Genomic DNA, 23,554 nt, shown 5'->3' with positions numbered 1-23,554 from the left:
AAATAACTTTTAATATAATGTCCAGTTTATTTTATTAAAGTGATGCATCATATTTTTAATTTAGAAGGGACGATTGAACATATACATTTTTTAAGACATCGGGGTTCCCTAAAATGGAATAAAGATTTCATTATGAATTATTGTAAACCCGATAAGATATCCGAAACCCGACCGGAAAACCCGAAACCCAATGGGGCGCCCCGATAAGGTACCCGAATGTGACATCCCCTAATTTCTCGGCCAGAAAAGACCGATTTAATTTATGCTTTTTAAAATAAAGTCAGAGAAATCCTTTTAAAAGTTGTTACGGAATTGGTCCCCAAAACAAAACATGATAAAAATTTATCAAAACCTTTCTTTAAGAAAGTGTATATTTTCCTTTTATATCAAAACCTCGGGATGTCATGTTCCGATACAGATCAAAACCATAAACAAGACATTATAAGCCTTTCAACAGTTATTTACAACTACTGGCCTATAATCCAAAAATCTCTCATCATCCTCCGACTATGCTCGGGGTCCACTACCTGTAACATAAAAAGCTGAGTGGGTCAGGCTTGGGAGCCTGGTGAGCATATAGGGTTTTCAACCCACAATAATAATAAACTTATTAAGTTCATCAATCAACAATAACCCTGATTACCCATTCCCGTTATCCTCACTTTACGTCCCTAAACACCTATCACAAGAGACCTAGCCTAAGGATTTTCATCGGGACGACAACACTGCTTTGGGGGTTTCCCAGCAATTTATGTCAAATAAGGCAACCATGTGGGGGATGGAGTACAACAAATGAACACCCAAGCTCATTAACACCTACAGGTTGCGAGCCTGCCAGCGTTCCACTGGACTGTCTAGAAAAGTCTGTGGTCGTCATCCATACTCCGCTAGATGACTGGATCACTATCACATCGAGGCCTCTCATCATTTTATTTCATCACACATCAACTACCTACCCATGTTTTACCCAACATATTTGTAGATAAAAATACATATACAGTTTTAAACTTGTATAAAACATCTATTCAACAGTCACCTCAATTAAACAATTAATATAATTACACATAGCACGTATTTTATAGAAAATACTTGATTTAATGATAATCGGGTAGCACTTCGTTTCCTAAAACGATCGTTTCTAATAAAACCGGGAGTTTTATTGAGAAATCGGGCTCTGCGAAGGTTGGGCTTCAAAAAAGAAAAGATAAATTTCTCGGGCTTCTCGGGCACTTCAGGGCATATTTCGGGTGTTTGGTATAATACCGGGGCTTTGGGGGAAGTTGGAATGAAAGAAATATTGAAAAAGGGGTTAAAAAAGACAAGTTTCCAAAATATACCTGGGAGGTCTCGCACCCTTCTATTTATAGGGGCGAGGCTTCTGATCCAAGGGCTGAGAAGTCTCCACGCGTCAGCAGATCCGAAGCGGAAGCACATGGCTCGCACGTGCGAGGGTCCTGGTGTAGCCTCCTGATTGGACCGAGGTCTATGGTCTGAGGGTTCGGTCGTGGCACACCATGCGAAGGTCAGACACTTCATGAGAAGGCACGCGTCGGACACCCATTGGACCGCACTTCGGATGCGAGGGAAGGCGACACGCCTCGCCAGGTGGCCTCGGTGACTCAGCAGTCTCGGACACATGGCGCGCATGCAGCGAAGGTGACGTGGCCGAAGTCCCACCATGCGAAATTTCTCGGATTTGGCATTTTTTTCTCGATTTTTGTGCCAAAACTTCTAAAATCCATAACTTTCGCATACGGGCTCCGTTTTTGATGTTCTTTATATGCACGCGTAGGTAAAATTACGCTCTACAACTTTCGTTTAGACTTCGTCGGCTAATTTTGATTTTAATTTTTATATTATTATTTTTAACAGCGCGGGACAGAAAATCCGTTAAAAATTCATAACTTCTTCATCGGACGTCCGTTTTCGTCTGTCTTTTTACCGTTGTGCTACTATTGACGAGACCTTAGATTCTCATTTAGGTCGTGTCGGCTAAAAATCACTCGATCTAAAATTCAAGTTTTTAGCGGTCTACTGCTAAGCTGAAACTTAGAAAAATCATAATTTCCTCATACGAAGTCAGATTTGGGCGTTCTTGTTATGCACACTTTCGGTTTAAATAACACTACGACTTTCGTTTAGATCACTAAGGCTAAAAAGTAGTTTATTAAAAACTCACTTTTACGACATTCGGCACCGTGCCGGTTTTGTCGCGAAACTTCGACAGGTCATAACTTCTTCGTTATAACTCGGATTTCGGTATTCTTTATATATACGTAATCCTTGTCACGCCCACTACAAGTTTCTTAATAGATATCGGCTTTATCTAATATTTATTTTCGACGCTCTTTTTTATTCTTAATTAATTAAATCCTAGTAATTAAGCATAAAACACATAATTCACATAATATTCCTTTTCATTTCTTCAAAATGAGTTACAAAGGTTAACCTATACTATCACATCAATATTAATGCCTAGCCTAGAAATACGGACATTACAATTCTCTCCCGCTTATGATGATTCCGTCCCTGGAATCATACATCAGCAAACAAATGCGGGTAGCGACTCATCATGTCACTCTCCGTTTCCCAGGTGATATTTGGCCCATTCGTATGTTTCCAACGCACAAGCACTAAATCGACCATCTTGCGTCGTAACTTCTTAGTCTTACGGTCAACGATTGCCTCAGGTTCTTCAATTAACCTCTTGTTTTCATCCAACCTTAATTCAGAAATGGGAATTATGTCGGGCACATCTCCCGTAAATTTTCTCAAATAACACACATGAAAGGTATTATGAATACCCTCCAGTTATTCCGGTAATTCTAGCTTGTAAGCTTGATTCCCGATCCTCTGAAGAACTTTAAATGGTCCAATAAACCTTGGACTCAATTTTCCCCTTTTACCAAATCTTATAAGTCCCTTCCACGGCGAGACTTTAAGTAAAACCGAATCTCCAACTTCGAAGGATATCAGTTGTCTTTTCTTGTCAGCATAACTATTTTGTCGATCTTGAGCTGCTAACATCCTTTCTCTAATCACTTTTAACTTTTCAGCAGTCTGATGGACTATTTCAGGTCCCACAAACTGCTTTTCCCCAACCTCCAGCCAACATGACGGCGTTCGACACTTTTCTCCATACAAAGCGTGATAAGGTGTCATCTTGATGCTTGAGTGGAAACTATTATTATAGGAAAATTCTACTAGAGGTAAGTGTTCATCCCAATTACCTTGGAATTCTAGGGTACATGCTCTCAGCATATCCTCCAATGTTTGAATTGTTCGTTCGCTTTGACCATCGGTTTGCGGATGGTAAGTTGTACTCAAACACAACTTAGTATCCAATTCCTCTTGTAGACTCCTCCAAAACCTTGAGGTAAAACGGTTGTCATGATCGGATACAATCGTTAACGGAACACCGTGAAGCCTCACAATTTCCTTCATGTAAGAATTCGCAAGTTTATCCATAGACCATTTCTCGTTGGCTGCTATGAAATGCGCACTCTTAGTGAAGCGATCAACGACCACCCAAATCATGTCGTGACCGTTCTTTGTCTGGGTAGTTTAGTCACAAAATTCATGGTAATGTCTTCCTATTTACCCATGGGTACAGGTAAAGGTTCTAAACTCCCATACGGTTTCTGATGTTGTGCCTTAACCCTAGCACAAGTTACACACTCGGCCACATACTTAGCAACATCGAGCTTCATCGTCGGCCACCAGTAATAGGGTTTTAGGTCCCTATACATTTTTGTACTGCCGGGATGAATCGAGTACATGGTCTTGTGAGCTTCTTCCATCAGAAGATCTCTTACTCCTCCCGTCTTAGGTACCCAAATCCTATCTTTGAATACCTTCAGTCCTTGACCGTTTGTATCAAACACCAACGTTTTACCCAAACGTTCCTCCTTTCGGTCATTTTTCTCTAAAGCTTCCTCTTGAGCTTTCTTTATACTTTCCACAATTGTAGAGACAACTTCAATTCTCAATGCTCTTGGCCTTTTCTTTTCAAGATTTACCTTCCGACTGAGAGCATCAACAACAACATTTGCTTTACCAGGGTGGTAAAGTATCTCACAGTCGTAGTCCTTGAGTAATTCTAGCCAGCGCCGTTTCCTCATGTTCAATTCCTTCTGATTAAAGAGATATTAAAGACTCTTATGATCAGTGAAAAGTTTGCATTTAGTACCATAAAGATAGTGCCTCCATATCTTTAAGGCGAATACTACCGCTGCCAACTCCAGATCATGAGTGGGGTAGTTCTTTTCATGCTCTTTCAATTGCCTCGATGCATACGTTATCACTTTATCCCTGTGGGTCAAAACACAACCTAACCCAACTCCAGAGGCATCACTATAAACTGCAAAGTCATCAACACCTTCAGGTAACGAAAGAATCGGTGCTTCACACACTCTCTTCTTCAACTTCTCAAAGGCTTCCTTATGCTTCTCATTCCAAGTATAAGTAGCTCCTTTGTGGGTCAAAGCTGTTAATGGAGTAGCGATCGAAGAAAAGCCTTGGATAAATCTTCGGTAATATCCAGCTAATCCTAAAAAGCTTCGGATCTCCGTAGGACTTTTTGGTTGTTCCCACTTCATCACAGCTTCAATCTTTGCTAGGTCAACCATTATTCCTTCTTGGTTAACCACGTGACCTAAAAATTGGACTTCTTGAATCCAAAATTCACATTTGGAGAACTTTGCATACAGTTTCTCCTTTTTCAGGACTTCTAGCACTTCACGCAGATGCTTGTCATGATCCTGCTTGCTTTTAGAATAAATCAAGATATCATCTATGAATACTATCACGGATTTATCAAGGTATGGTTTACAAACCCTGTTCATCAAATCCATGAAAGCTGTTGGGGCATTGGTTAGTCCGAACGACATAACCAAAAATTCATAGTTCCCATATCTTGTTCTGAACGCAGTCTTTTCAATAACCTGCTCTCTCACCTTTAGTTGATGGTATCCTGACCTAAGATCGATCTTCGAGAAATAGCTCGAACCTTGCAACTGATCGAACAGGTCATCGATCCTCGGCAACGGGTACTTGTTCTTTATTGTCGCTTTATTCAGCTCTCTGTAATCGATGCATATTCTCATGCTCCCGTCTTTCTTCTTTACAAATAACATCGGGGCTCCCCAGGGTGATGAACTAGGTCAAATAAAACCTTTGTCCAATAACTCCTGAAGTTGTGTTATAAGTTCTTTCATCTCTGTTGGTGCTAATCAATACGGTGCTTTTTCTATTGGCGTCGTTCCTGGTAACAAGTCAATACGAAATTCTACTTGTCGATCAGGGGGCAATCCGGGAAGATCTTCGGGAAAGACTTTCGGATAATCACACACCACCGGAATATTCTGCACCTCCTTCTTTTCCTTCTTAGCATCGATCACGAACGCTAGATATGATGTACATCCCTTGGCCAAACACTTTCTGGATTTCATTAGGGAAATGATTCCAGAGTTTACTCTGTGTTTGTCTCCATACATCATAAACGACTATTTCCCTGGCGGGTTTACTTTTACTATCTTCTTCCTACACAATATTTCGGCATCATTGGCGCTAAGCCAATCCATTCCTAAAACTATGTCGAAACCATTTAACTCGATAGGTAATAATTCCTCGTGGAACTTATTCTCATTCAAGTCAATGAGGATGTTTCTCATACGATGGCTAACAGGTACAAACTTGCAGCAATCTCGACTAATAAAGCATTAACTAGTCTATCTAAAGGCAAAGGTAGTTTTCTACCAAATTCATGCGAAATAAAGGAGTAATTGGCTCCAGAATCAAACAAAATTTGGGCAGGCAATTCGTTTACGAGAAAGGTACTTGAAGCGACATCGGCTTCTTCTTTCGCAGCTTCGAGTGTCATCTGAAAGCTCTCGCCTTCGGCTTTGGTGGAAGATTGGGCTTTGCTGCATCCTTCTTCTTCGGACAGTCTTTCAAAACGTGCCCTTCTTCGTTACATCCAAAGTATACCCTCTTATTGGACGAACACTCGTTGGCAAAATGCCCAGTCTTTCCACATTTGTAGCAAGTCACCCCCTCACTACATTTCCCAGAGTGCTTTTCTTGCACATTTCACACCATTTCACTTCGCCTCCTCCTCCTCCAAACTTCTTAGACTTTGAAAATTTGCTTTTCTTGTTGGAACCTGAAGTCCCTTCAAACTTTCTCTTTTCGCCAACTTCTGCCCTCTCCAGACCCTTCTCTCTGATCTGAGTCTCAACATTCTTAGCAGCCCAGATGGAGGCTTTCAAAGTGGTTGCTTGCTTGACCATCGGACCGAAGTCCGCTGGTAATCCGAGGGAAAACTTGTTGACCTTGGAGAGTTCAGTTGGACCTAGATAAGGAACAAGCTTCATATTTTCCGTAAAACTAGCAGCGTATTCAGTAACGCTCATCTTTCCCTTCTTCAAATTCTGGAACTCATTATTGATTTCCAGAAGATCCTGCTCAGAGCAGTATTGCAATTTCAGTTGTACCACAAAGTCTTCCCAAGACATCTTGCTAGCTTCTCCCTTGGGCATCGAATCAGCTAGTAACTTCCACCAGCTCAATACACCAGATTTTAACAGAGGATATGCAAGTGCAGTCTTCTGTTTGTTGCTGCACTCACAACTTTCAAACATTGTCTCCATTTCGGAGATCCAATTCATGACTTCCACCGGTGTCGGACTTCCAGATAGACATGGTGGTTTGGATGCCATGAAATCTTTGTATTTGCACCCACGTCCATCAACTCCTCCATCCTGGTTGTTTTGTCTAACTATCGGTGGGTTGGCTTGACCAAGAGTCACACTGTAGTTCCCTCCTACTGATTGCCCTTCATTCAATTCGGGCTGTTCAACAGGTATCGTAGTTTCTTCCCTATTATGTTGTAGTAATCGCCTTGTCTCCTCCATTTGGTGATCTAACATCATCTGCATCATTTCTTGTACCCCAACCATCGTCATTGGCTCAGGTGCAGCTCCTACAACAGGTACTTGCTCAACTACTTGGGGTTGAGGTTGTTGATTCCTGTTTTCGTTTGCATTTGCAACTCCACTGCGAGTTCTTGCCATTATAATCTATATACCGAATAAGGCGAATTTAGGTCTTTATCCTCGATAGGTATTTCAATTCCCTTATCACTCCGAAACGTTTACATGTTAGTTCTAATATCATAATCGTACGCTTAGAATCCTATACACATAAGGTTTCCAGATCCGGTCGGCAACAGACCATAGATCCGAACAAATAATGGCATATATGGCAAACATATAGCATTTAGCACATAAAAGCATCTTAGGCATCTTTCCTAAAATAAACTAGTGCTCGTGTCTAAAATATACTAGACACTCATCTCACAATCATCACTTAACATTCTAAGTTTAAGTCTAGAAATCCTACAAATTCCTAGTTCGCTTAAACTAATGCTCTGATACCAACTGTGACATCCCGTAATTTCTCGGCCAGAAAAAACTGATTTAATTTATGCTTTTTAAAATAAAGTCAGAGAAATCCTTTTAAAAGTTGTTGCGGAATTGGTCCCCAAAACAAAACATGATAAAAATTTATCAAAACCTTTCTTTAAGAAAGTGTATATTTTCCTTTTATATCAAAACCTCGGGATGTCATGTTCCGATACAGATCAAAACCATAAACAAGACATTATAAGCCTTTCAACAGTTATTTACAACTACTGGCCTATAATCCAAAAATCTCTCATCATCCTCCGACTATGCTCGGGGTCCACTACCTGTAACATAAAAAGCTGAGTGGGTCAGACTTGGGAGCCTGGTGAGCATATAGGGTTTTCAACTCACAATAATAATAAAATTATTAAGTTCATCAATCAACAATAACCCTGATTACCCATTCCCGTTATCCTCACTTTACGTCCCTAAACACCTATCACAAGGGACCTAGCCTAAGGATTTTCATCGGGGCGACAACACTGCTTTGGGGGTTTCCCATCAGTTTATGTCAAATAAGGCAACCATGTGGGGGATGGAGTACAACAAATGAACACCCAAGCTCATTAACACCTACAGGTTGCGAGCCTGCCAGCGTTCCACTGGACTGTCTAGAAAAGTCTGTGGTCGTCATCCATACTTCGCTAGATGACTGGATCACTATCACATCGAGGCCTCTCATCATTTTATTTCATCACACATCAACTATCTACCCATGTTTTACCCAACATATTTGTAGATAAAAATACATATACAGTTTAAAACTTGTATAAAATATATATTCAACAGTCACCTCAATTAAACAATTAATATAATTACACATAGCACCTATTTTATAGAAAATACTTCATATCTAGGTGTAAGATAAAGGTGACTATACACTCACTTGATTTAATGATAATCGGGTAGCACTTCGTTTCCTAAAACGATCGTTTCTAATAAAACCGGGAGTTTTATTGAGAAACCGGGCTCTGCGAAGGTTGGGCTTCAAAACCGAAAAGATAAATTTCTCGGGCTTCTCGGGCACTTCAGGGCATATTTCGGGTGTTTGGTATAATACCGGGGCTTTAAGGGAAGTTGGAATGAAAGAAATATTGAAAAAGCGGTTAAAAAAGACAAGTTTCCAAAATATACCCGGGAGGTCTCGCACCCTTCTATTTATAGGGGCGAGGCTTCTGATCCAAGGGCTGAGAAGTCTCCACGCGTCAGTAGATCCGAAGCGGAAGCACATGGGTCGCATGTGCGAGGGTACTGGTGTAGCCTCCTGATTGGACCGAGGTCTATGGTCCGAGGGTTCGGTCGTGGCACACCATGCGAAGGTCGGACACCTCATGAGAAGGCACGCGTCGGACACCTATTGGACCGCACTTCGGATGCGAGGGAAGGCGACACGCCTCGCCAGGTGGCCTCGATGACTCAGCAGTCTCGGACACGTGGCGTGCATGCAGCGAAGGTGACGTGGCCGAAGTCCCACCATGCGAAATTTCTTGGATTTGACATTTTTTCTCGATTTTTGTGTTAAAACTTCTAAAATCCATAACTTTCGCATACGGGCTCCGTTTCTGACGTTTCTTTATATGCACGCGTAGGTAAAATTACGCTCTACAACTTTCGTTTAGACTTCGTCGGTTAATTTTGACTTTAATTTTTATATTATTATTTTTAACAGAGCGGGACAGGAAATCCGTTAAAAATTCATAACTTCTTCATCCGACGTCCGTTTTCGTCTGTCTTTTTACCGTTGTGCTACTATTGACGAGACCTTCGATTCTCGTTTAGGTCGTGTTGGCTAAAAATCACTCGATTTAAAATTCGAGTTTTTAGTTGTCTACTACTAAGCTGAAACTTAGAAAAATCATAACTTCCTCATACGAAGTCAGATTTGGGCGTTCTTGTTATGCACACTCTCGGTTTAACTAACACTACGACTTTCGTTTAGATCACTAAGGTTAAAAAGTAGTTTATTAAAAACTCACTTTTTACGACATTCGGCACTGTGTCGGTTTTGTCGCAAAACTTCGACAGGTCATAACTTCTTCGTTATAACTCGGATTTCGGTATTCTTTATATATCTGTAATCCTTGTCACGCCCACTACAAGTTTCTTAATAGATATCGGCTTTATCTAATATTTATTTTCGACGCTCATTTTTATTCTTAATTAATTAAATCCTAGTAATTAAGCATAAAACACATAATTCACATAATATTCACATAATTCTTTTTCATTTCTTCAAAATGAGTTACAAAGATTAACCTAGACTATCACATCAATATTAATGCCTAGCCTAGAAACACGGACGTTACACCTAAAGATATCGGGGCAGGTTTGGGAAACCATGCCCCGCCCCGAACCCGCCCCGTTGCCATTCCTAATTTTAACTAATTATATGTGTGTTTGTGTCTTTATCTTTATGTAGATCGATTAGCATGTTGATTGATATACTAAAGGATCTTTATACATTCTTGGTGACTTTGTCTATATAGAACTGGTTGGTGATCTCCATATTTCCTACTTCCATCTTTGTTTTCCTTCAAATGCAATCCATAAATCCATTACTTTAAGCTTCCCGTAAAAATATACATCAGACATTATAAAAGGAGATTTATATAAGCCTATTACTCTAAAGTATGCCATAAACATTATGTGAATTAAAAGTCCTTTTGATTGAGCAATCTATGATATGGGCATGATAGTTTTTAAGGATGTTGCACAGTATCTGTTTGACATAATGGTTGAACCAAAATGTATGTTTAGTAATCTTCTTATATGTCTAGATATGTCTTTTTAGTCTCTTTGACACTTAAGTTAGTTATTACATGTTGATGTCGTTGCTTTATTACTTATGAGTCTACCTTGAAACTTTCATAGTTTGCAAAATAGAGGATTCCGGAGTAGTGGCGAAAACAAAAGTCAAAATGATGGTAACGGTGTAGTTTACAAGAGACTATGATAAAATGATTTTTGATTTTCTAAAAATGCAACTTGAAGCTGTACGTGCTTCACAAACTCAAGGTTGGTTTATTTACAATATTATTATTTTTTATAACCACATATTTTGCTCTGTTAAGATGCTTTTGCTATGTTTAAGAGAAGTTTGTTTAGATATAGAATAATGGAATGTTGGTTTATTGGAAACAATGAGGAACGAGTATGTTTTCTTTCTTTTTTATTGCATATTTGAACTTTCTTGGATAATGGGGGTATTTTGGTCTTTTAAAAAAAGGGAAGTGGAATTGAATTCCTTTATGTTATAATGTGGTTTTTAATTCTCATACAGTCATTTAACTTATTAGATATTGTTGTTAATGTTATACTATATCCAAGATACAAATATCAAATGTGTAGCAAAAATGAAGCATGATCTCAGTAGCATATGTTTATTTGCAAATAAAAAAAATTGGTGAAATATATTTTCCAACGAATCTTGATTTATTAAACTTTCTTTTTGAAGGATAGAAGCTATTGGGAAGTCTTGCCCTCTTGGGGGTATGTTTTCTAGGAGTTAATGGAAGCCTAAAATAGGTAAGAAAAAAACTAGGAATTGGTGTTACTCCAAATAAGGGACCTTTGTGTTAAGGGCCACGTTTCCTAATTTATTTTAATAGGTATGTGATGAGGTTCTTCTTAATGACGGGTTATTTTTTAATAACCTAAATGAAGTGGATGTTCTTAATATGTATGAATCAATTTAGAAAGGTATAATGGTTTCATCGATGATCTTTCAAGTTTAATGACCAAAGAAATAAGAATCAGAAGTACATTTCCACAAGTTAATTTATTTTCAGTGAATTGGTTTCCATTTTTGTATATGTGATGCTTTGTATGTCATAAGTACTGTGGATTGACAATTGGCATCTATAATTTATCCAATGTTCATATTTCAATTTTTTAAGGTGGTACAAACTGTGAGCTCATTATCTGTTTCTAACAACAAATTGAAAACTAATGGGGTAAGTGAAAAATTAGAACTACGTTTAGATGTAAAATGCCCTAAATATTTATATTTTTCAAGATCGATTCCATAATAATAAACAATTATACAGTTACAGACAAAACATCCACGTTTTTAAAAAACAACTGTTTGTAAATGTATTATTAATTATAATATCTATTAAGTTCGAAAATTATTACACGCTATCTCCCGTGTGGTATGGTATAGGGGTTATAACCTACTTAGGGAAATAGAAAATGGAATCATGGAACTCAAAGTTGAAGGCTGAAGCTGTCACTGCATATGGGCCTAATAAAATTCGCATTGATCCATTTGGCCCATCAAATTCGGGTGGGTCCATTCCATCTCCTTCTCTCCTCTCTGGAAGCTTTCAGAAGTATCAGTCTCCTCAACCTTCAAGACAAGCCTAGAAATCTTTAAATTCCACCCGATCACTTTTTCCCTCCTATAAATAATAATCTCCGATCGACCTCCTAGCAACAGATTCATAAACAAGAGAACTTGCGAGTTGCGATTTCATAGCGTCACAATCCGAAGATCAAATATTCGTCTAAAGTTTCAGTCATGTCGATCATTCCAAGTTTCTTTACAGGCAGAAGGAGCAACGTATTCGATCCCTTCTCCCTCGACACCTGGGACCCTTTCCAGGGCCTTTCAAGTTCCCTCAACAACCTACCCGAATCATCACGCGAAACAGCAGCAATCGCCAACGCCAGAATCGATTGGAAGGAGACGCCGGAGGCGCACGTTTTTAAGGCGGACTTGCCTGGGCTGAAGAAAGAGGAGGTGAAGGTGGAGGTTGAAGAAGGAAGGGTGTTGCAGATAAGCGGAGAGAGGAGCAAGGAACATGAGGAGAAGAACGACAAGTGGCATAGGGTAGAGAGGAGCTCCGGGAAGTTCTTGAGGAGATTCAGGCTGCCGGAAAATGCAAAAACGGAAGAGGTGAAAGCTAGCATGGAGAACGGCGTGCTGACGGTGATTGTGCCCAAGGCGGAAGAGAAGAAGCCGGAAGTGAAGTCCATCGACATTGGTGGGTAAGTTTCAGGAGTGGCAATGTGGTAATTTGGTAATTGGTATTGAATTGTTTGTTGTAATAATTACAGAATTTGAGTATTTGAGTTGTTGGATTGTTGTACTCGAATAAGATGATGCAATTTGAGTTCCTTTTGTAATAATATAATAATGTGATATTGAATTGCTTGTTTTGATAAGTTTATAAAGTCTTGTATAAGATTATCTTTTTACATGGTTGGGGTGAGTAATTTACACAAACATGATTATGAAATATTTTATGGGTTAATCAGTAAGATGATCAACCGCTCATTTTAGAAATAATTTTGTCAAATGATGCCAATTTTATTTTCATTGCTTAACTGTTGGGTGTGGATCTTTAACATGAATGACACAAGTTTGTGGAGTATTCTAGAATTTGCGATGCAAAGAGCCTAATGATTAGCAATGCATTGACTAATTGATTGAGTCGGGATAATATTGTTTCAAATAGGACCGGGTTAGTTAAAATGCACAACTAATTACAAGTACCTGTAACGGGAAAAGTAACTGCTTCTGTATATTTTCCTGTTTGACAAAACTGCAAAAAAGTCCCTGTGGTATGCATATTTTTTGGGTTTTGGTCTAAACCTCGACTTTTTTGGATTGACGGTTCTTTTGAGCTACTTTGTTTGTGATTTTGGTCCCTCATAAAATTAAAAAGACAAAATTACCATTCTGATATATTTTCTATGTTTTTTCTATTTAATATAAAGTTTTATTAATAAAAATTATGAGACCTCTCTCTCTGTGTGTGTGTGTATGTGTGTGTGTGCTGGGTTGTCTTCTCCATACATCCCCAAATCAACACAAGAAAATCGATTTCTCCATTAATTCAATGATGACTGCGTTTTTTTACGTTCTCGTCCCAAATCACCACACGAAAACCTATTGCATAAGCGATTTGGTGCAAAGGTTCTGTTCTCGGATCTTAATTCCTAAAAGAATAACATGTTGGTTCTTTTCCCTCGATGACGGATGGTAATGTCCCTGAGAACGAGAGACATTTTTTGGCTAATGGAAGTTGAGATTGTTGTGGAAACGATACCTTTGTGAAAAGTCGATTTGAAAATTGAATTCAGTCAAATTGAACAAAGCATTACAGAGAAGAAGAGAGGTTACGATTGTTAGTGTCGATCGATCGTGGGGTGAACAAAGACAGTAAAGGGAAAGAAAAAAACCCAATCGCTTCCATCACCTTCTTTGTCTATTTCAATCTTGCATAATCCCGGAATGAAATCGACCGTCGTTCTTCCCTGTCGTCATCCTCGGCGAGCAGAAGCAAGAACAAAGCAACAGAGGCTACTGGAGCAACCTCCGACCACTACTACAGCCGCCATCTGCTGCTGCCATCGTGATTCCAGCCACCACTGCCTTCTACTAGTGCAGTAAGTCTTTCGCCACCATCACCTTTCGTTCCACATACTTTCTAATTTGTTCGAAAAGCTCATCAAGAGGATTGTAATTTTTTTTCCTTTCGTTCGTTACCTGCGTGAAACAGATGATGAAGGAGATGGAGTGTGACTCGGGGAGGGTAGGGTACCGATTAAATGACGTGGAGAGAGAGAGAGAGAGAGAGAGAGAGAGAGAGAGAGTGAGAGAGAGAGAGGTGGGCCCAGTTTTATATTTAATAATAATAATAATTTTAAAAAGTGAAAGAAAAATGAAAATTAAATTCATTAAGGGTATAATAGTCTTTTTAGTTTGGACAGGGACCAAAACTGCATGTAAACTAGCTCAAAAGGACTACCAATCCAAAAAAGTCGAGGTTTGGACTAAAACCCCAAAAAAATGCATACCACAGGGACCATTTTTGCAATTTTGTATTGTTATTAATTCGTTGGGCCGAATGAATATCCATGGGAGAACATAGTTCTTCCAAACCCATTGAGGGCCTTTGACCATATCCCAAGTATTTGCTTGAACTTTTAAACAAATCTAGACATTAGTTGTGACCGGTTCTGAAAAATATCGGGAATGAACCGGTTTCCAATGAAATGAGACTGAACCCTAAACAGAACCGAATAAAATTGGTCCAAAAAAATGTCCAACAGAGACCGGTCTCGGAAAACTTTAGAATTCCAACCGGCACACATGAGAAGTCTAAGTTCTTCTCTTCTTTTATTTATTACATTTAATGTATTTTAATAATAAATTATACAACTTGTTATCTTCTTTATTTTATTAAATTTTAATTTTATTAATTAATAATTTTAATTATCATTTCGGTGCTAATCAAATATTTTTTAATAGAAAAACCCTAAATCGAATACATAAAACCAAACAAAAAGACCCAGAAAACTAAACTGAAATAGACACACGCAAATACTATGAGACAAGACCAAAAAAAGACTATGATTGGTCCAGAAAGACTGGATCGAGAAAAAACCGGACCACTATCTGATACCGATCCGAGAAAAGGTCAGATCTTTTGAGACTAGACCCAAATAGATCGAACCGTTCTAAGACCGACTTGAGACCTCAATGTACAGGCCTAAACAACTCTCAGAGATCTACAATTATATATGTAGGTACAACCCTTGAATGCAATGTTACAATTTCTGGATAGTATACGTAGATTTGATTTCCAGCTAAACTGAATAACTGATACTGAGTTACTAGAAATCATTTGTCTGTGGATTGCAGAGACGAAAAGTGAGAAAATTACATGATTCAGTAGTCGTCATCTCCATAAAAGAATTGTGACCGGATGCTATGGATTCTCATTGCCACCTGATCTTTTTTTGCCTCAGATATTCATGAACAAAACAAAATGCTAACATGAAGAAGGTTGAAAGCAAACTAGTCAAGATCAGAATCTTACATAAAATTGTTTTACATTTGGTAAGATTGTGATCCTAAGATCGGATCTCGAAGATCCTACAAAAATGAACTAATTTCCAAATTTGCTTGTTAGGTCTATTTTAGGCACTACCTATTGATTTTCCTTTAACTTGAAGCTGATTAAGACATTGATGGTGGAGTTTCCTTTAACTTGTTATGTATAAACCATAATTTTGTTTTAAAACGACGACATTATGAAGAAACAAAGAATCGAGTAATGAATTAATCAGAGTATGAATTCAAGTAATGATGTGAAATTTAGACACAGGATGTAAATATGATCTTGTTTTAGCTCAATTACGCTTTCAAGTTTTACAGAGTACAAGATGTAATTCTGTAAAAGACTTTTTTTTTTTTTACTATGACCCTAGTAAGCACTCCTATTTATAGGAGAGGAAAGCGTACAAAAAATATACTAAGGACTAAGTGTTAAGCTACGAATACAATGCCCTAGTAAAATAGATTACAAAAATGTTCGAATACACTAAAACTTACTTCGACTAATTACAACACTTCGACTCTAACAATCTCCCCCTTTGTAATCATAGTCGAAGTCTTCAGTTTGTAAGAAGTGTGATGGAGTACAGCAACACCCTTCGAACTTCTGTATACCATGAGATAATCTTCTTTAACTCCTTCTTATCTCTTTCATTATTCTTTTTGCAATGATTCATACGAACAATTAAGTTCGTATATTAAGACGTTGAGTACCTTTCTACTTCACTTGCCTGGAACAAGAAATGTTTAGCTTTTCCTGCTTTGTCTTTTCCAGCAAATACTATTCCAAATGGCTTAAGACAAATTTCTCCGTCAGCAAATTTCTTTAATTCTGCTTGAGTCTTCGAAGGAGCCATTGGAGCTTTTATTTCCATTCCCTTGGCAGTTGCTAACTCCACATCAGTCATTGCCAAACACTCATAGTAATTTTCGATGAAGATTTTGATGTGAGCAACTCCAATCTTGAATTCTTCTGGATCTGTGTGTTTGTAGAAATGAAAATGATTTGTCTTTTAAAAGCAATGCAACTTGTATGAGATCATACAGGTTCATCAATGGAAAATCAGCAACAGTAAATTCACAAATCTTTCCATCTGCCCTGGCAACCACGTATTTAAAGTTTTGGACTGTGTTTTCGAAAACCACATCCTTTTTCATGCTGATCACTTTCTTTATTTTGATCAGTGACCATACTTCCTCAGGGGCTTTTCCAAGACAGCATGAAAACGAATTTTCATGTGTGTGCCTTCATCTTTTTCTTTTAAATTCCCTTCAGCTTTGAATTGTGGCATAATAAACATCATTTCGTTTATTGGGAAATCCAGCTGACTTGCATCAGTATTTGTGACCAAATAGCTTTGCTTAGGTTTCTTTTCGAATGTGTACATGTGATTGAAAGCAACCTTGGCCTCAATTGTCTCGTAGTTATAGTGTTTAGCTGGATCCCCTTTATTCATTCCCTTCGGATCACTTGCTCGTTGAGTCATAATGCTTTGGATGATCCTCAGTTTTTCGATCTCAGCTTCAGCTTCAGCCTTCTTTTCTTCTTTCGATTTTTCAACAACAATCGATTTCCCCTTATCTTTTATTACCTCTTTTGGCTTCGAACCACTACCACCAGTTTCAAAAGGTTTACCAATTACAATCCCTTTTGAAATAGTTCTTGTAATGGGTAATGTTGTTACAACTGTAGAAATCACTGGTTCAGCAGAAACAATCACCGGTTTTGTTGTAGGGATCACCGGTTTTGTTGTAGGAATTTTCGAAGAAAATACTTTGCCTACCACTTTCGCATCTTCTTCACTTGACTTCCTTTCTCCCCCTTGCACCCCTGTGAAAACAGGAGGAGCAGTTGTTGTGGGAAGAAGACTGGATATGCGAAATAGCGGTGCAAGTTGCTTATTGAGAATGGCTTCGAATTGAACAAATTTCTGAGATAAAAAATCCGGAGTAATCAATGGAGAAGAAACCGGCCTTTCGGAAATTTCTTTTAACTCCTTGAGCAATTTAATCACTTCCTCAAAACTTGCATTTTCGGATGTTGAAATTTGAGTTATTTGAGGACTCAAATTTTCGTATAACTTCACAAATCTTGTGACTGCATCACAAATTATATCAACTTTTTGATTCACAGAGGCATAATCATGGTGAACAGTGGCAACTTCTTTTTGCATGTCTTCTCGGAGTTTACGAATTTGCATGTTGACATCTTCTCGTACTTTCTTGACATCTTGAATAAAGAGCACATGACGTTCTTTTGCTACATTTTTCAACTCTTTCAAATCACTAGTAAATTTCGAATTTTGAGAATTAAGTCGAATTTCAGTGTTTTGATCATTGAGATCAACTTTCTCCAAGACTCGAGATTCAGAATCTTTAATCATGCCAGATACTTTGCTGATTATCCGTGATTCCATCATCTTTAACATAGTGTCAATTTCCAGACTTGATACAGATGAACCTCCTCCAAGATCGGCTTGAGATTCAATTATGGAATTCAATTTCTGATTAAGAATTTTATACTGCTTCATGGTCATCAACATATGATCAGGAAATTCCTCTTCCTCTTCGTGAAATTCTAAGTCGTCAAATGTTCCTCCAAACCCTTCATTGTCAGTCTCTGTCTCCATAAAAGTAGTGTCTTGAATAGGAGAAGTGGATTTGGGTGGCTCAGTAGATTGTGATGAAAAAATGGAAGTAAAAGGTTGATCAAGAATATGTTCGAATGTTGGAGAATGAGTGGATGATGTAATAGGAATAGTTGATGGTGAGACAGAAACAATAGGAGTAGAAATAATAGGACCTTGATCTTCATGCTTCGAATCTCCTTCACCCATATCGACATTTGCATCCGTATCAGATACGTGTGCAGGGATGCCTGAAGTTCGAACCTCCTCAAAAATTGATTTGGCAATCGAAACTTCGGGTAGTATGACATCAGTCTTCTCAGGATTAGAACTCATAATGAGATGAGTGAATTCTGGAGTTTCTGGAATTCGGTCATCATCATCTTCGGTTGATTCAGTTGAAATCACCAACTTTCGAGCCTTCTTCTTCTTTTTCTTTGACAACTTCTTCGCCATATCCTCAGCCCTCCTTTTCTTCGACACCGGAGAAACAGGTGCTGGTACTTCTCTAATTAACACACCTTGATGTGTAATTTGGGGTTTGCGAATCATTTGTTGTGTAGGAGACTTGCGTTTATGAGAGGACTTCATTTTAATTCTTCGAAACATTCCTGTTTTCGAAGGAATGACAACCTTTTCTTGTGTTTCTTCAATGATGGGCTCAATCACTTGTGTTTCATCAACAGATACTCCAACAGTTTCAAGCTTTTTCTTTGGAGACTTCGAGGATGTTGAATCCTTGGTTTTCTTATCAGATGAAGCAGGATCAGCCTTCTTTGACTTTTTGGACTTCTTCTCTTCCCTAGGCAACAAGATCCCAGTCTGAATAGAAGAATCGATTGTTTGCAAATAGGCCACTAAAACGGAATTCGTAGGATCAACCCGTTTGAGCATCGCATCTGGAATGCGAGCCACAGATGGGAAATCATCAGCATTATCTACAACTTCCTTCGGATAATGATATGATTGAGAAGTAACTTTCTCTTCGTCATTTGGTACCATAATCCCATCCTTATTATAAAAATACTGCAAAATAAGGCTCCAGTATCGTGCACACGAAATGCCATGAACTGCATTCGTCTGTTCGACACCCTTTTGGAATTCCTTCTATAATTGTGTGGAATAATCCGCTTGAAGATCATAGTATAGGCCTGCAACCATTGCATACACCTCCATCCTTCCTTTGTCTAATCCAACTGTTCTTCCGGTTAAACATCGGAGAAAAATCCCAAATAAGAAATTCCATAGCCAAGGAAGACCAGATTTCTTAAAGTCACTTATCTTGGACAATGGGGGCTGATATCCCATCTCATTAAACATATGGACTATTTGTGGGAATGTGAAATCAACATAAGGAGGTGAATTCGGAATATCAAGAATCTGGCAGAAGAGTTTCTTGGATAGCCTAACCTTTTTATCGTTCACCAGATGGAAAGTGATCGTATCAGATGCTTTGTTGTAAGTGGCAGTGGATCCTGCTTGAGAAAGCCAGGACAATGGAACAGAAAAGGAATGGAACATCGTCGTGGATAAAACAGAGTGTTTCAGAGCAACGATGAGCATCTTCAATTCCTTTGGGTATTGAGAAACTTCACCATCCACGTAATAGTTAGTGGATTGAATCTTCATGACAGATGCGGATGAAATATCTTCAGTGGATGGATCGATATGAGCAGAAGACGCCATTGTTAGGGTTTGAGAATTTGAAAGATCAGAGAATTTAGAGAATTTTTGCTTTTGGAATGCGTAAACTGATAATGAACCCTTGAATCCCCTTTTATATGTAACCCTGAAGTTTGAATTTGAAGCGGGATGTGCATTTAATGATATCCGACGTGGCACCTTGAAAATCAGACCATTACTGAGGAAAGGTAGCCATGCGTCAAAAAGTAACTGTCACATCTCCTTGAGAACCGAACAGAATACCATACGTCATATGTAGACAGCCTGTATTGTTATCCCCAAGATGATTTGTAACCGTTAGAACCCTTCGAATGGAGGCAGGGCTCTTTCACTTTTGGGATAAAAAGCAAAGTCATATGCCAGATGTTCGAAATCATCAGCCTGAGTTGGTATTACTCAGAACCTCAAGGATTTCGTGAGTGCAGTGTTCCAAAAAATATAGTCGGGAAACAAATATAAGAAAAATATGGGATAATGTGATGTCAAACCATTGACACAAAAGCAGATTAAATCCCGGGCAAAGATTACTTCATTAATCATTAAGAGAAATGATCAATTGCTTGTGTGGTTTCCCGTGAATTACAATCGAAAACTTGTAGAGAAGTTTCGAAGGGCTTCTTTTGTAAGGCTACATAGGAGGCTTAAAAATTTCGTTACATATCAGCCTTAACATAAGGTGAGGAATTGTAACAGAAATTACTTGTTTGACCAGTGTAGTCAGTGACAAGTTGGCTTTGATAAATTTTAAAATGACTAGGACATTCGAATAAAACTCACACTAAAATCATACTTAAGAAAAAATTTATATGTTGAATCTTGATGGGTAACAAACATCGTGGGCTTCGAATGTTTGATCAAGACCACTCATGCGAAATGAATATGATTTGGAGTTTCGAATCTTGGTACAAAAACAAAAGTTTTGTGAATATCTGGAACATTGTTCCCCGTCAATTCCTTAACAAGAGTATGAAAATTGGGTTTCACTTTCATCACGGTCTCATGATGTCAGATCATTAACACAGATTTTTGATATGTCTAAGTCTCGATTGTTTTGATCAGAGACCTTTCGGACATATGTCTTCGTGTGTGATCGTGTAAGAACTTTGATGAAAAAGATGGATTTAAGACACGAAAAGTACCTCTGTTATATTTTTGGACCAAACAGTAAACTGTTAACTCATTTTGAGAAGAGTAAGGTAGCTCAGAGACTAATGTGAATATAAGCCTGATTGGGAATAAATTTTCGTATGAATAATTTCATTAAGGCTTTCGTACACACACATTGAGTCATGGAGGCTTTGGTCAACATGCAGCAGCATGCTTCTAGGGACAACCTAACTAGTTCGAATGATGAAAAATTTATCACTGCATACGAAAAAATAATACCTGACTCAAATTCTGCATGCTAAGTCCCCTCTGTAGCGTCATGATAATCTGCAACAAAATACTAAAAAGAAGTAAGAATCAAAATATTTTTGTTGTTTTGATTTTTCGAAAATAATGACAAAACAATCTAAAATCTTTTTTGGAGTTTTGAATTTTCGAAAGTGAAGTAACAAAACAAAAAAAAATCTTTTTGAATTTTTGATTTTTCGAAAATGAAATGACAAAACAAAAGAAAATCTTTTTGGATATTTTTTTTATTTTTTTTATTTTTCGAAAATGAAATGACAAAACAAAAGAAAATCTTTTTGGATTTTTGAATTTTCGAAAATTTAAAATACAAAACTTTTTGCAAACAGACGAAATTTTATAGTAATAAATGTACGAATTCGAAGCGGTCGAAGCGTTGACTATGAACAGTAACCGCTGAATCAACACAAAAAATAAGTGACAAACGTGCGAATTCGAAGCGGTCGAAGCGTTGACCATGAACAGTAACCGCTGAATGCTGAATGATTTTGCTTTATCTTTTATTCAGCGCCTCTGATTTATTCTGTGTCACCCATCATTCTTCTTTTTCGCATGGAACAGAATTTCCATCGATCATTTCAAGTCCTTCTATAATTCGCACAAAAGATTTTTCATCTAATGCCTTCGTGAAAATATCAGCTAACTGATCAGTTGTTTTCACAAAATGTACTTCAATATTTCCATCTTCCACGTGATCCTTGATAAAATGATAACGAAGAGCTATATGTTTAGTCTTCGAATGCTGCACAGGATTATGACAAATTCTTATTGCACTTTGAGAATCACAATATAATGGAATCTTTTTCATATTAATTGCATAATCACGTAATTGACATTGAATCAATATTATTTGTGAAGTGCAAGCAGCAGCAGCCACATATTCTGCTTCAGCTGTTGAGATTGATACGCATGTTTGCTTTTTCGACTGCCAGCTCACCAGTTTGCCATCAAGAAATTGACATCCACCACTCGTGCTTTTTCGGTCAAGATTACAACCACCCAAGTCTGCATCCGAATATGCTTGGACGAAGAATCCAGTTTTCGAAGGATACCACAATCCTAACGAAATTGTTCCTTTAAGATAACGAAATATGTTCTTCACAGCAGTGAGATATGGTTCTCGTGGATTAGACTGATACCTGGCACAATTACACACAGAAAACATGATATCAGGTCTACTTGCTGTAAGATAAAGTAATGAACCAATCATGCTTCGATAAAGAGTTATATCAACGGCTGGTTTATCTAACGACGGTGTCAACTTTACGCCTGTTGCCATTGGAACACGTAACTTCGTGTTATTCGTCAATCCAAACTTTTCGAGCAGATTCTTCGTGTATTTTTCTTGATTGATGAAAATTCCATTTCTGTTTTGACGAATATTCAATCCAAGAAAATTATTGATTTTTCCCATCATGCTCATTTCAAATTTACTTTTCATCAAATCTTCGAATTCTCTAGACAAGACAGGGTCAGTTGAGCCAAATATAATATCATCAACATAAATTTGAACAAGCATAAGGTGATTCCCCACTTTCTTTCGAAATAATGTGGGATCAACAGATCCTTGTTTAAATTTAGATTGTTTCAAAAATGATGTAAGAGTTGCATACCATGCTCGTGGTGCTTGTTTCAAACCATAAACTGCCTTATCTAAAATATAAACATGATTTGGATATTCTTCGTTAATAAAACCTGGGGGTTGTTCCACATAAACAGTCTCTTCGAGCTCTCCATTTAAAAATGCACATTTCACGTCCATTTGATAAACATCAAAGTCCTTATGAGTTGCATAAGCCAGAAATATACGAACCGCCTCGAGTCTTGCGACAGGGGCAAAAGTTTCTTCATAGTCGATTCCTTCTTGTTGTGAATATCCTTTAACAACAAGTCTGGCTTTGTTTCGAACAATATTTCCATCTTTGTCAGTTTTATTTTTGAAAATCCATTTTAACCCGACAATCGAAACATTTTCAGGTTTAGGAATTAATCTCCAAACCTTGTTTCGTTTGAATTCAGACAATTCAGATTGCATTGCAATAACCCAATCTGAGTGTTCCATTGCATTCTTAACTGTTTTTTGTTCAATTTTAGAAATGAAAACATTGAACATGCAAAATTCTTGATGAGTATTCAGTACCTCATTCTTTGCACGAATTTGAGCTCTTGTTAAAACTCCCTCTTGTGGATTCCCAATTACTTGATCCTTCAGATGATCTCTTGTCCATTTTTCCATTGGTGGATATGCTGGATCAAATTCCAAAGGTGCATCTTCGTACATTTCATCATTTTCTGAACCTGCAATTGAACAAGCATCATCAACATCATCATTATGCTCCCCCTCAACATCAGCATACAACCTTTCTTTCTCCCCCTCGAAAGAATGTTCTTCAACATTTAAAGTATTTGAATCCAAGTGCTCCCCCTCCACTGAATTATTTTGCATACTGTCGCCTTCTTGAGGAGTTGATATCGATTCATCAGTAAACTTCGTACATTCTGACATGTGATTATCAGGA

At 38.0% G+C, this 23,554-nt stretch overlaps 1 protein-coding gene across 1 annotated transcript; it reads left to right on the top strand.

The window, feature by feature from the left end:
• The first annotated feature begins 11,775 nt into the window (after positions 1-11,775).
• LOC145159206 (17.6 kDa class I heat shock protein-like) lies at positions 11,776-12,632 on the top strand. Its single transcript, XM_079078143.1, has one exon. The coding sequence runs from the start codon at positions 11,986-11,988 to the stop codon at positions 12,457-12,459; it is 474 nt and encodes a 157-aa protein (XP_078934269.1). The 5' UTR covers positions 11,776-11,985; the 3' UTR covers positions 12,460-12,632.
• Positions 12,633-23,554: the final 10,922 nt, after the last annotated feature.

Source organism: Lactuca virosa, chromosome 2 (genome assembly GCF_052849685.1).
Source record: "Lactuca virosa cultivar CGN04683 chromosome 2, Lactuca_virosa_CGN04683_v6, whole genome shotgun sequence".
In the NCBI taxonomy this organism is placed as follows: domain Eukaryota; kingdom Viridiplantae; phylum Streptophyta; class Magnoliopsida; order Asterales; family Asteraceae; genus Lactuca; species Lactuca virosa.
The sequence above is the reverse complement of the archived record's forward strand: the minus strand, read 5'-3'. Positions and strand labels throughout refer to the sequence as shown.